Source organism: Callorhinus ursinus, unplaced genomic scaffold (genome assembly GCF_003265705.2).
Source record: "Callorhinus ursinus isolate GAN/ISIS: 27379988/994484 unplaced genomic scaffold, GSC_fseal_2.0 scaffold63, whole genome shotgun sequence".
Classification (NCBI taxonomy): Eukaryota; Metazoa; Chordata; class Mammalia; order Carnivora; family Otariidae; genus Callorhinus; species Callorhinus ursinus.
The window spans coordinates 2,104,441-2,119,024 of record NW_027397125.1 but is presented as its reverse complement, the minus strand read 5'-3'; the positions used below and the strand labels follow the sequence as shown (position 1 = coordinate 2,119,024).

General features: G+C 41.6%; 2 protein-coding genes across 2 annotated transcripts in view; both read left to right on the top strand.

Annotated features, from left to right (window-relative positions):
* The window catches only part of KIAA1217 (KIAA1217 ortholog), a 283,716-nt gene that overhangs the window by 151,633 nt on the left and 117,499 nt on the right, over nucleotides 1-14,584 (top strand).
* Nucleotides 351-1,156, top strand: LOC112839087 (small ribosomal subunit protein eS6-like). Its single transcript, XM_073885542.1, has one exon. The coding sequence runs from the start codon at nucleotides 365-367 to the stop codon at nucleotides 1,109-1,111; it is 747 nt and encodes a 248-aa protein (XP_073741643.1). The 5' UTR covers nucleotides 351-364; the 3' UTR covers nucleotides 1,112-1,156.

The window sequence follows — 14,584 nt, the reverse complement described above, 5'->3', positions numbered from 1 at the left end:
ACACACACACACACACACACACACACACACACACACACACACACAGTAAAAGCATTAAATAGACCGGGGCATGGGGGAAGGGAAAAAAGGAAGGAAAGATGAAGAAATTACCTCTATACAACAGAAGTCCTTGAGTACTTTAACTTGGCTATACTGGGGGACTCACAAGGATTGCCTCTTAGTTTGTTTGCACTCGATGTAATGAATGTCACGAAACGTAGTTTTTTGTAAACGGAATCAGTCTTTAAGCTAAGAAAAAAAACTGGGTTTGGGGCTGGGAATTAGCCACAGAAAGGAATATTTCAAGAAATCCTCTGGTATAGCTCTTTTTCGTGGCGCCTCGAAGGTGGTAGGCTGCTTCAGGATGAAGCTGAACATCTCTTTCCCAGCTACTGGCTGCCAGAAACTCATTGAAGTGGACGATGAACGCAAACTTTGTACCTTTTATGAGAAGCGTATGGCCACAGAAGTTGCTGCTGATGCTCTGGGTGAAGAATGGAAGGGTTATGTGGTCCGAATCAGTGGTGGCAGTGACAAACAGGGCTTCCCCATGAAGCAGGGTGTCTTGACCCATGGTCGTGTCCGCCCGCTGCTGAGTAAGGGGCATTCCTGCTATAGACCAAGGCGGACTGGAGAGAGAAAGCACAAATCTGTTCGGGGTTGCATTGTGGATGCCAATCTCCGTGTTCTCAACTTAGTCGTTGTAAAAAAAGGGGAGAAGGATATTCCTGGACTCACTGATACTACTGTGCCTCGTCGCCTGGGGCCCAAAAGAGCCAGCAGAATCCGCAAACTTTTCAGTCTCTCTAAAGAAGATGATGTCCGCCAGTATGTTGTGAGAAAGCCCCTAAACAAAGAAAGGAAGAAACCTAGAACCAAAGCGCCTAAGATTCAGCGTCTTGTTACTCGAGTCCTCCAGCACAAACGGCGGCGTATTGCTTTGAAGAAGCAACACACTAAGAAAAATAAGGAAGAGGCTGCAGAATATGCTAAACTTTTGGCCAAGAGAATGAAGGAGGCCAAAGAAAAACACCAGGAACAGATTGCCAAGAGACGGAGGCTGTCCTCTCTGAGAGCCTCTACGTCTAAGTCTGAGTCCAGTCAAAAATGAGATTTTCTATGAGTGACAAATAAATACGATCAGACATCAAATCCCCCCCCAAAAAAAGAAAAAAAAAGAAACCCTCTGGTATAGTGAAGCATGGTTTTGCGATGCAAGTAGTCACTCCCAATTTTCCTTTATAAGCTTGAGTTTTCATATATGAGGTTTTCTGAAAGAGGGGAGTACACTTATCCAAGTTTATACCCTCTTGGCTCTCATTTCACCCTTAAGAAAGAATGTTCTTGTAAAAGATTACTGTGTAGATTCATGGTTGGTTTGTGCTTATTTTATTTTATTTTTTAAAAGATTTTATTTATTTGAGAGAGAGAGCACGCGTGCATGAGCGGGGGGAGGAGCAGAGGGAGACGCAGACTCCCCGCTGAGCAGGGAGCCCAGTGTATGTGGGGCTCGTCCCCAGGACCCCAGGATCATGACCTGAGCCAAAGTCAGACGCTTAACCGATTGAGCCACCCAGGTGCCCCTTGTGCTTATTTTAAAAAATAAAGTTCATCAGGTGTCTTTAGAAATCTCTAGCTATTAACTCCTGGGTTGAAACCCTGTAATAGATTTCTCAGACTTTGAAGAAAGCATTAGTTAATAGGCTACCTGAGGAGACTTAGGTCCTTGAACAATATGTTGAGGGTACTTTGCAGATGGGAGGTTGGTAAGAAAAACATCAACGGAGGTGAATAGAAGAGGTGATTGCTTCTCAGAGTCAGAGCCCCCCCAGACCAGCGCCACCATGATTCCATAGGGTCTGTCGTTGCTTAGGTCATAACATTGAGGGGTCCTGCAGAAGACTTGGGATCTGCTGTTTCTGTTTCCCCCTGTACAGCTGGGGTGTTGCTAAACCTGGATTTGGCAGATCACCTTCTTGTAAAGTTTACATAAAACATTTCGATACTGCAGGTGGAGCTATGGGGTTAGATCACTAGAAAGGTGCCTTCAATTTCCAGAGCTATTTCAGGAACTCAAGCTGTCAGTAAGCCGGTGTGAGATCTCTCTTTCTCTCTGTCACAGCTGTGATACGCCACCCTAACCCACACACCTAGATGATGTTTTTGCTTTCTTTTCTGATATGAAAAATACTCTTATTAAAAAAAAAAAAACCCTTTGTCAAGTTTCATAAGGCAACAGAAGAAAGTAAGGCAAGTTTTATCTGTTATTTATACTTCTCTACATTCAAAATAGATTTGATTTGGCTCATTCAAAGACAATAAAGGTATATAAGAACCATTAAAACAAGAATTAACACAAGTAGCAATTGGGCTCAATATGTGTGCCAGAAAAATTAAGATGGGGATAATTGCTATAATTGCAGCCCAGACAAAAAAGAAGATAAAAGGGGAAATGTAGTGAGTCAAATGGATTCCATTATTTAAGAGGTCTATACCAGCTCATTAGAAGGAAGAGTCTAAAGCATTATAACCCGAGAACTCCTGCATCTTAATGGTGTTGACAACATGTTATGTAATAGACAGTTGTATTTAATAACAGTTGTTTTACAAAAAGGTTTTTTCATATAGCTACACCTTTATGTAAAATTTCAAAATCCCCGGACCCAGTATGAAGCCATGTTGTTAGAAGGCACATTTTCTTGGACTCTGTAGGTTTCTGGTGATCTAGAGTGATACACAGGGTGAGTTGATACAGTCTTGATAGTTGACCTTGCTCTTAGGTGACTGGCTGTTGACTACTCATTATCTCGTCAGGGTGGGTGATTGCAGCTGGAGAGGAAAATTTGAGGGGCCGGTCGTTGTCGAAGGCTTGAATGACAAATGAGACTTAGAGAAGGAATCTCTCCCATCACTCCCATGGAGACAAAAGTCCAAATTTTTAATGTGTCCTAATAACACTAGCTGTTACTCCATATTCTCTCCAGGAATGAGTTTGGGAGTATCTGGATTCAGGTGATGTATTCCAACGTGCTCCGCTATGGTTTGGTTGGAATAAGAGATGAGCCGTTCAGAGATGTTGCCTGAACTATGTTTGGGGGAAAAGATTTTTGTTAATATGTCTCTTTTGTTTTCTTTGCCGTGAAAACTCAATGTAAAAATCTGTGGGCTCAGTCTCGCTATTTTTTGGTAAATGCAAGATTCATTGCACACTTAAAAGTTTCTTGCCAAGTTCATTGTTCTTTAAAAACTGACTTTAAAATATAACCCTTTACATTCATCTAATTCTATAAGAATTCCCAGACATTTTTTTGCACCAGCCTTTAAAGAATATTCTATGAAATACTAAAAACAATATTAAGATCTGTCATACACCCAAGTAGAACTCCATCCTTGGTGCTGTCATTCCCGAAGTGGCCTCCAGAGGGCTGCCCGCTGACATCTGGAAACAGATTTTTGGCAGCTTCTTATATTTCAGGCGGAGTGTAAGAACATAGGAAGGTACCCCTTCTGCATCAATGTAGCGTAGACATATGTCTCCTTGGGCAAAGGAACCGGTGAAGTCCCATCCAGATGTCTTGAGTTAGCTCTGGGATATGGGATTGCAGCTAAACAGCCTCAAAGTCTGGAGATGATGTTCTGGGTGGACCACCAGTGGCCTCACTCTCCATCCAGAAGCTGCTTTGGAGCATGACAGCCAGCCCAGCGAGCCCCAAGGCACCACTATGATGATCCTTAGCTTCTTGTCGGTCTGAACCACTTTCCCAGGGGCTGTTATTGGCCGAATCGCTTCCCTCCCTCCCCCCCGACCCCCCATATAAGAAGAGAAGGTTAGGACACAGACATAGAGGAAGACCATGCAAAGACACAGGGAGAAGGTGTCACCTGCAAACCAAGGAGAGAAGCCTCAGAAAGGAATAGCTCTGCGGACACCTTGATCTCAGACTTCCAGCCTCCAGAACTGTGAGAAAATAAACTTGTATGGTGAAGGCCCCCAGTCTGTGGGACTTTGTGATGGCCGCCTAGCAGCTGATACAGGGGCTTGGGACACCCTTCTCTCCTTCCTACTTTTTTTCTCATTTGAAGGGACAGTCAGGTGCCACAAACTTTAAGTGTTTCTTTCTTCAAGACAGAACAATTAGGTTTGTCAGGTTTCCTGTTTTAGTTCGGTTTTATTTTAGCCTCTTCAACCTTTGCACAGTGCATTAACTTGGTTTCTCAGCATCGTAAGGAAAAATTGAAAAACCTTCGGTACCAGTTCAACTTAGTGTTACTACTTTCTGTTTGGTGTCTCCCAAACCCCATCCTCCGGTATAGGAAATGAAAGTCGTTTGACATCAAACTGATATAACTGTATCTCATCAAGAAAAGCTCCTAATTTCATCACACTGAGTTTGAGTGCTCGAAAATTTGGTGACTGTCATTAAAAATGTTATTCCCACCAACTTTTCACTTTCAGAATTTTTCTAAGGTGTTAATTGGCTTTCAGACATCTCTGGCTACATGTCTCCCAGTAACATAAAGCTAATCATGATCAAAATAAGTCTTTCATTTTCCCCCCACGAGTTTTGCTCACTTCCCAGTTTTTTCTCCTCCATTTATGTATTTATGCATTTATTAAGAATCTGTTCAGTTTCTGGCACTGTTAAAGGTACCCTGGTGAGTTATTTAGAAAATATATGAAATCTGGTTCTTGTATTTGAGGGAATTTCAGTATAACTAAAGACACATGGTAACCAGGTAAGGACTTAAAAGTATACATGCTGCCTCCCGGCAGTCCCAGCGGTCCAGTCTCCCTCCTTAGGAACTATGCCCATGCTACTCTCTGCCTGGGTCCAGTTCCTCGCTCCTGGCACCCCCATATTTGCACGGCCCCCTCCACACTTCACTCAGACCTCTGCTCAAATGGTGCTCATCAGAGAGCCCTCCCCCGAGTAAGAGAGCACCCCACCCCCGCACTGGTCTCTATCTGCTTTCCCACCCTGCTGGTCTCTATCCACTTACCCTCCTGCATTCTTTCTCATGACACTTCTCACGGAGGACAGTGGTTCTCAAACATTAGCAGCGACCTTGTGAAAGCACACATTTCTGGCTCTACTTCTTGGGTTTCTGATTCAGTGGATCTAGAGCAGGACCCCAAAATTTGCAGCTCTAAACAAGTTCCCAAGGGCTGCTTCTGCTGCTGTGGATCACTGAATGAGGGTCATAGGATGCCCTAGGAGAGGTGGAAAGCATCTTCACATCATAGCTCCACATGAGAGCATTTTTTTTTAAGCAGGCTCCACACCCAGCATGGAGCCCAACACGGGGCTTGAACTCACGACCCTGAGATCAAGACCTGAGCTGAGATCAAGAGTTGGCCAGCTTGAGCCACCCAGGCGCCCCACATGAGGGCATTTTAATCAGTCCTCACTAAGGGATGGGAAGTAGGTATTATATTTTGTTAGGAAAATACGGAGGCTTGAAATGTCTCTCCTGGGTAATGTCCTTAAACTAGAGTATCTAATCCCAGCACACATCACCAGCACGGCCCTCACAGGAGGTCTGGAAATATACATCCTTCCCGCCGTGAGCTGCAGAGCAACCTGTTCACTAGGTCGGCTTCACCTTCTACTCTCTGCCATTCCCTATTTTTGATCCCTATTTGATCCCTGAACCACCTTTATCTACCCTCTCGTCCACCATCTTGACGTGCTTAGGTAGACTCAAAAATGGAAGGGTGGCTGACCTTTTCATATGACTCCACGCCCCTTTGTACAGACATCCCGTTTCTGGAATTCAGGTATTTCCCTTGCCTGTGTCCTGTCTTTGTCTGCCCCGGGGGAACTCAGCCCCAGCCGTGGTCAGTTGGCACCTGGATACTGATACTGTTCCTGGTGTTGACAAGGCAGAGGCAAATGAATGAGGCCAATGCAGCTGAAGATTTTCCTGAGGAAGTGAGTTCCTTTGAACAAGATGCTTTATGCTTTGGTTCAGCAGTTGGGTTGGTTTTGCACGATTCTGGAGTTGATGTACTCTCCTATGCTTCCATTTGCCTTCCTAAGAAAAATCAAGTAATGTAGGAGCCTTTTGTAAAAGAGTTCAATGTAACAAATACATTTTAATTACCTACAGGGCACATGTGCTATATTAGGTAGGAAGAAAGAATATCATTCTTTTAACAAATCCTTACTGAGTTCCTACTGAGGCAGTCTTGGATGCAATCAACAAAACAGTCACAAGCCTCTGATCTTCTGGAGCTTTTATTCTGTTGGGGGAGGCAGATGATAAGCAAATAAAATCTGTAATAGATGGTCTAAATGCTATGGAGTAAAATAAAATGGGGCATGGGTACAGGGAGTGTCGAAGAGATGAAGTTGTGAGAGCTGCTGTTTTTAAAAAGGATGGACAGGGAGGCCAACACGGAGCAAATGGCATTTGAGCAAGGACCTGGAGTGTGTGAGGATGTCAGCCACGCAGGTATCCGGGGGAGGAGAATTCCAGGCAGAGGAAACAGCCAGCGCCCAGGCTCTGAGCAAGAGCACGCCTGGAGCCTTCACAGAACAGCAAGGGGACCACCGGGGTTGGAGTTGCAAAGCAACAGAGGAATAGGGAATGAGGTTGGAAAGACAATGGGGACTGGGTAACTTAGGGGTTTTACAGCAGCAAAGATTGGGCCATGCTGTGGCCACATCGGAATGGAAACGGCCATATTGGAGAACTATGAGCAGTGACATCACTTCAGTTTTAAAGATTGGATTCCGGCTACTGGGTTTGGCACAGACTAAAGGCGGCATGGGCAGAGTTGGGGGACCAGTTAGAAGTCTTGCAACAATCTAGGGAGATGAAGGTGTTAGCAGAAGAATTTGGATCGTGCAGGTGTTTGGAAATGAGCATAAAATGGCTTCCTGCCATCCAGGAGTTTGTGCTCTAATGGAGGTGGCATATGGATAAGAAAGCATGAACGCAGACGCCATCAGAGTAGCTAAAGCTTGCTAAGCACTGACTCTATGCCAACCAACACTTCCTCTCTGCCAGGCCGTATCTAATACACTGAGCAGCAAAGCCAGGGTTTGAACCCCCGCAGGCTGTCTCCAGCCTCCACATGCTTAACTACTACACTATACTGAAAAGAGATAGAAAAGAATTCCAACTTTGGTAACTTGGGAGGTTTTTAATGAAAAGTAGCCTTTGAATTGGACTTTGAGTGATAAATAAAAGTTGGGCTGTTTGAAAAAAAGGACGGCTCTTGTATGAGGGCAGTAACCAGAATAATAGATACCCCGCCTTGAACACTCTTACTCCTCTAAAAGCTGGGCTGGAGCCCCCGGGGTGGCTTCTGTTTGCCGTATTCAGCGTTGTCCCGTGCTATTCAAAGCTGTAGCTATGGCGTCCCCTCCCCCTCAGCAAAGGACACTGAGTGTCACAGAAGTGGCTGGTGTGGGGAGGGGGCCACCTCATCAGGACTCCACTACTTACCTGGTATGTGTCTTTGGGCAGGCTGTTCCATCCCTGAACCCCTTCCCTAAATACCTACCTGTAGAAGAGTTGTAAAGACCAACTGAGATCACATAGGTAATACTCTTAATGTGGCACCTGGCACATAGTAAGTACCCTATCAATTAACCCTATGTTCATAATGGCGAGGTGAGTAATAAATCAGAATGCCAGTTACATCTTTTGTTTTCTCAGGTAGGACATTACGGATTTCATTTAGAAATACTTACATCAAAATGGTGAAAGTCAAACATTTCCTGTCAGAGATATATTAGCTTCTAACTTTATATACTCACAAAGTTAATGAAAGGGATCACCTCAACTTTTTCCTGATCCAAAATAAATGCCCCACCATTGCCCTTTCACATTGTATTTCCCCTTACTTGGTTACAAGTTATTTTTACAATAATGACATTTTAGGCTGGCTGATTGTTGCTACCTGCATCAGTCACATGCCTTTGTTTTTTTTTTTTTCTTTTCAGCTTTATTAAGGTATAGTTGAAAAATAAAATTGTAAATTATTTACTGTGTGTATCATGATGAATTGATATACATATAGATTGTGAAAGAATTCCTCCCTCCCATCTAGGTAATTAATACATCTTTCACGTCACTTATTTATCTTTTCGTGTGTGTGTGTGAGAACATTTAAGTTCTACCCTCTTAGCTTATTTCAATTACACAACACACTGTTAACTGTAGTCACCATGTTACACATTAGATCCTCAGACCTTATATATTTTATAGGTGAAAGTTCATACTTTTTGCCAATCCTTCCCTATTTCCCTCACCCTCTGCCCCTGGAAACTACTTTCTACTCTGTTTCTATGACTTTGGCTTTTTTTTTTAAATTTTTTAAGATTCCGCATATAAGTGATACCATGCAGTATTTGTCTTTCTCTGTGTGGCTTATTTCAGTTAGCATAATGTCCTCAAGATCCATCCATGCTGTTGCAAATGACAGGATTTCCTTCTTTTTTTTACGGCAGAGGAACATTCCATTGAGTCATGTGCCTTTAAATTACCCTTTAGTCTGTATTATTTCTGGAATCCCCCTGCAGGCAACTACCCCATCCATGGTGTTCCCTCCCTATTTGATTGTTAGACATCAGTCTCTAAATTCTAATCTCCCCTCCCAAGTTGAGTATTTATCTGGATCCATCTCTGTAAGTCCTCTGTTCCACAGCATTAAGGGTGTGACCCAGGCATCCCAGCAGGAAGACAGCTGATGTGAAGTTGAATGTGGGTAGTGTTTCAGAAAGAGTCCAGAACATGTAGGAATTAAGTTTATAGGGAGATTCTTTGGGAGATTTCTAGCAATATGGCAAAGGTTAAGGAGCATAGAATGCCAACAGTCCCCTTCTTCCTACAAACACATGGAAGCATAAGATAAAATATATTAACAACAGAAAATTAATACATAGCTGAGTTCACAATAAAGGAGATCTCTAGGTTCCAGAAGTGAGGAAGGATATCAAAGTAGAAATGACAGTGAGCATAGATATTTCAGAAGTGGGTATTGGTTGCAGGCATTTGGGCTAGGACTCTGATATTTACACAGCAACAGGAAAATGAACAGAAAAATAGACTAATGGCCCCTACAAAACTAGGCTAGAGGTCCAGATAGGTGGGCATTTACTAAAATGGGATGGGGGTAGGGGAAAAACCTTCCTTGCAGACCAGGAAAACAACAGAGAAGTTTGCCTTCTGACCCGAGCATTGGGTGAGAAGGAAAAAGGTGTTTATGAACCACTCACATGGAAGGAGCCTGAACTCATAATAGCTGCATCCGAGAGGAATCACCAAATATATCAGTCAGCATAGGCTATGTAATGCTGCGGTAACAAACAATCCCCAGATCTCAGTGGCACTTATCACTGCCATTGTCTGTTTCTTACTTGAATTGCATGTCCAGTGCAGAATTAGCTGCCGATCATAGCCACCCAGGGACCCATGCTGATAGAGGCTTCATTTCAATGCATCACTAAAGCCAGAAAAGGGAGCATGACACATCCTACTCTGGCTCTCAAGGCTTCTGCAAGCAGGGATATTTCAGCTAAAAGTCAGCACAAGGCTGTGCTCAACCTCAAAAGGGACAAAGAAAGTGCAAGCCAGCAATGTGCCTAGAGGAGAAGTAGAATATTTCTGTGGAACAATATTAGTGACAACCACGCCAAACCTATAAATTTACATAGGAATGATCAGGACCACTGAAATTCCTAAAGCAGGTTATTCAACTGAAGAGAGAAATCATCAACTAGAATATAAATCTTAGGAAATCTCACAATCTGAGGAGAAATTAAAAAGAAAAGAAAGAAAGGAAAAGAAAATGTTGAAGGGCAGTTCAGAGACAGGATAAGACAACCAAGACCACCTGTGTCTAATAGGAATTCCGGAAGACAAAACTAGAAATAATTGGGGGACGATGATAGTAGAAGATATAACAAATGAGAATTTTTCTAAAATTGTAGACAGACCTGAGCCTTAAAATTGAAACACGACACAAAAACCCAAGCAAGAGTTAGAAAAAAAATCTACGCATAGGCCCGCTGTGGGGAAACTTCAAAACATCAAATGTCAAAAGAAAATCTTTAAAGCAGACAAAGAGAAAGGGCAGGTTATCTAAAAAGAAAAGAAAACTTGACAACAGCATACTTTTATAAGCCCAGAAGTCAGGAAACAATGGGATCATATCTTCAAAATCCTGGGGGAGAATCACTTTTAACTAATATTTCTTTAACCAGCAAAATTATTACTGGAGAGAGGGTGAAAAGAAGACATTTTCAAATAAACAGAATGAAGAGAATTTAGAATTCACAGAACTCTGGCTGAAAGAACTAGTAGCATATGTATTTCCCACAAAAATCCTCAACAAAATATTAGAAAATCAAATCCAACAGTGTATGAAATTAATAATATGTCACAACCAAGTGACTTATTCCAGGTATGCAAGGCCATTTCAATATTTGAGATTCAGTCAATATAATCTACCATATCAATAGGCTAAAGAAGAAAAATCATATGATCACATCAGTTGACACATCAAAAGCATTTGAAAAAAATCTAATACCCATTCATTATTTGAAAAAATAAAATTCTCAGCAAACTAGGAATAGAGGGGAACTGTCTCACAAAGAGCAGCTACAAAAAACCTATAGCTAACATCATATTTAATGATGACAGGCTGAATGTTTTCCCTCTAAAATCGAGAACAAGACGAGACTGTCCAATTTCACTGCTCTTACTCAACATAATTCGAGAAGTTCTAGCCAGTGCCATAGACAAGAAAAATAAATAGAAGCCAGGCCATTTTTTAAAAGATTTTATTTATTTTAGAGAGAAAGACATAGCATGAGTGGGAGGGGCAGAGGGAGAGAGAGAGAGAATCTCGAGCAGACTTCATGCTGAGCACGGAGCCTGATGCAGGGCTTTGTCCCAGGACCCTGAGATCATGACCTGAGCTGAAACCAAGAGTTGGATGCTTAACCTGACTATACCACCCAGGCATCCCAAAGCCATGTCATTTAGAAAAGAGAAATAAAACTATCTTTGTTTCCAGATGACATTATCTACTAGAAAATCCCAAAGACTGTACCAAAAAAACAAAAACAAAACCCACCTCATAGAAGTAATAGGTGAGTTAGCAAGGTCAGAACATACAAGATCAACACATAAAATCCATTGCATTTCTGTGTTCTAATAGCAAACAAATGGAAGGCAAAATAAAAAAAAAAAAACACGATACCACTTATAACTGCTTCAAAGAAAATGAAACGCTTAGGTATAAATCTAGTAAAACATGTATATTGGAAATCTGCGTGCTGAAAATTACAATATGCTGATGAGAGAAACCAAAGACCTAATAATTGAAGATACATACTGCTTTCATAGATTAGAAAGCTCAACAAAGTAAAGATGTTACTTCTCCCCCACATGGATTTACTGGTTTAAAACAATTCCTATCAAAATCACAGCAAGATTTTTTTAGATAATTCTAAAACTTATATTAAAAAGGTGAAGGAACTCGAATAACTAAAACAGCTTTGGCAAAGAAGGATAAGGAGGGAAGAATCAGTTTACCTGATTTCAAATCTTACCATAGAGCTACATTAATTAGGACTGTGTGGGTGGGCAGAGGGATAGACATGTGTCTGTGAAATGGAATAGAGAACCCAGAAATACACCCACACAATGATGTCCAACTGATTTTAGCCAAATTGCAAAATTCAATGGAGGAAAGATAGGTTTTCCAACAAATCATGCTGGAGCAATTGGACATCTGCAGGCAAAACCCAGAACTTTAATCTAAGTCTTGAACCTTATACAAAAGTTTATTTGAAATAGATCACGGGCTTAAACACAAAGTTATGAAATCTTCTAAATAATAGGAAATACTATTTAGGACCTTGAGCTTTGTGAAGAGTTGTTAGCCATCACCCCAAGAGCATGACCCATAGAAGGAACAGTTGATAAAATGGGCCTCATCCAAAAAAGACCCTGCTAAGAGGATGAAAAGACAAGCCATAGTCTGGGTGAAAAATCTCTGTAATCACATAACCAACAAAGGACTAGTATCTAGAATATATAAAGAATTCTCAAAACTCAATAGCAAAAAATCAAACAATCCAGCTGGAGAATAGACAAAAAAATCAGGAGGAGACATTTCCCTAGAGAGGATATACAGATAGTAAATAAGCACAGGAAAATATGTTCATTATTTGCCTTTTGGGAAATGCAGATTCAGACCGCAGTGAGATATCACCACACACATGTCAGAATGGTTAGGATGATAAATAATGATAACACCAAATGCTGGCATGGATGCCGAGAAAGTGGGTCACTCATATTGCTGGTGGAATGTAAAATGGTACAGCCACTCCGGAAAATAGTTTTACAGTTAACTTTAAAACTAAAAATGGACTTCCCATATGACCCAGCAATCGCACTCTTTGGCATTTATCTCAGGAATATGAAAACTTATGTTCACCCAGAAACTTGCACATGAATGTTCCCAGGCTGAAAACTACCCAAGCATCCTTCATTGGGTGCATAGTTAAACAAATGTGGTACATCTATGCTTTGGAATTCTAATGCAATCAAAGGGATAAGATACTGATACATACAGCAACTTGGTTGGACCTGAAGGGAATTATGCAGAGAAAAAAAAAAGCCCCCAAACTCTAAAGGTACTATCCCGTTTATATAAAACGCCATACAGATAAAATTATAGAGATGGAGAACAGGTTAGTAGTTGCCAGGGGCTTTGGGGGTGGTGACTACGAAGGGGTAGCATGGGGGAGCCTTGTTATGGTGGTACAATTACATAGCAATGTTGGGGTAGTAGTTACATGCAGTTCAATATTATAGGATTACACACACACACACACACCAGTGCTTCTATAAATCTGAGTAAGCTCTGCGGGTTGTCCCAATTTCAGTGACCTGGCTTTGTTATTGTCTATAGTTACACCAAATGTCAACATTGTTGGAAGCAGGGTGAAGGTGCATGGGACCTCCCTGTACATTTTTTTTGCAACTTGGTGTGACTCTAAGATTATTTCCGAACAAAAGGCTACAAAAAATACATACTTTACTAAGAAGTGTAATGAGCCTAGGAGGGAGGCTGTCAAGTGTGTGCGGTGACGGTGAGGAGATAAACTGGTAAGTGTGGGTTTTTTTGGTAAAATCTAAACAAGCATCAGTCCTAATGAATCATTTAAGGGAGTTAGAAGCAAGGTAACATAAAAATACCAGCTGGAAACCATATAAGACCAGAGAGGGTGATGAGAGTGAAAGCATTCTAAATCTTCTTATTGTCTAGGGAGGATAGAAAACCATATGTTTGAAATGTCTTTGCGATAAAAAAGGTAGAATGACATCTAAGCCAACCAAAGTTATTTTAATTCATACTAAAATCATCTGTGGAACACCTGCTCTGTGTCTGGAAACCTAGCGATATCACTAACTGCTCCTATAATCCTAAAAGAAGGCAGTGTGATCCCCTTTTCACTGATGAAGAAACTGGCTACCTGGGGGTGCATCACATCTGACAGTCATGGCAGTAAGTGGTGAAGCCTGCGTTTGAACCCACGCTCGCTGACACCTTAAGCCTGTGTTCTTTTAATTCCATGATGCCCTGTGATGCGAAATGAATATCGAAATAGATTAATTTTCTAAAGAGAATGCCTGCAGTGTGTTTTGAAGGTGAAATATTTTTACCTTATATGGATTGCAATATGTATCCCTCTCCGAACTGTGGGCAAAACAGAAAGCGTTTGTCTTAACCCTTCGTATTTCCTCGTCCAAGCTTTGGGCAAAATTTACTGCAAAACAGAAAGCTTTCATATCTTGCCTTTTCCTTTGTCAGCCCCGAAGAGTCATCATGAAGCTGTGTGTCACAGGAGCTCGTTCAACTAGTTAGGTTACCTGGGAGAATGAAGGGCAGCAGTTAACATTCAAGTTTAGTGTTTTCTTAGGAAAGCAATGAGCTTAGAGATGAATTCTTTTTTTCATTTTATCCTGTGTGGATGGGGAAAAAGGAGGTAACATTTTGAAGATCAAGGAAAACACCAGCCTCTCCAACTGTTAGTTAATTTCCCATCTGTAAATCTTGTTTCTGTTTCCCCCGATGCTAAAAAGATCTTGAAGCCCATGTCTGTCCTGATGCATCCTCACACACCCATGTCCATAGAGCAGGCAGGGAGAAGTCACGGACACATCGGTAATAGGTGTCCGGGCTTTGTTGCTCGTGTTTGTTGACAGGTTTGAATAAAAGAAACCTGAGGATTTGTCTCTGATCTCTCAGGCTTTTTCTCCTTCTTTTAGCCAGGAATAAATGACTAAAGCTCTCCATTTTATAGGATTGAAAAGAAGGAGTACTTTTATCTTTACTTGAAACATTGTGCCGCAGAAGCTTCTATTTACTGGCTCATAAAAGATTTTATGTCTCATCTGTTGTACTTAGGATGACTATAGCGGATGTTCTAGAAAAAGATTTGAAATGTGTTGCCTCCTGAAGTTAGAATTATAATCAGGTGTATTACTGAACAATCCAACTTTCCCTAATGTGTATAGATTTCTGCATTGGCAGGAAGTATTGAAGTACGCCCAA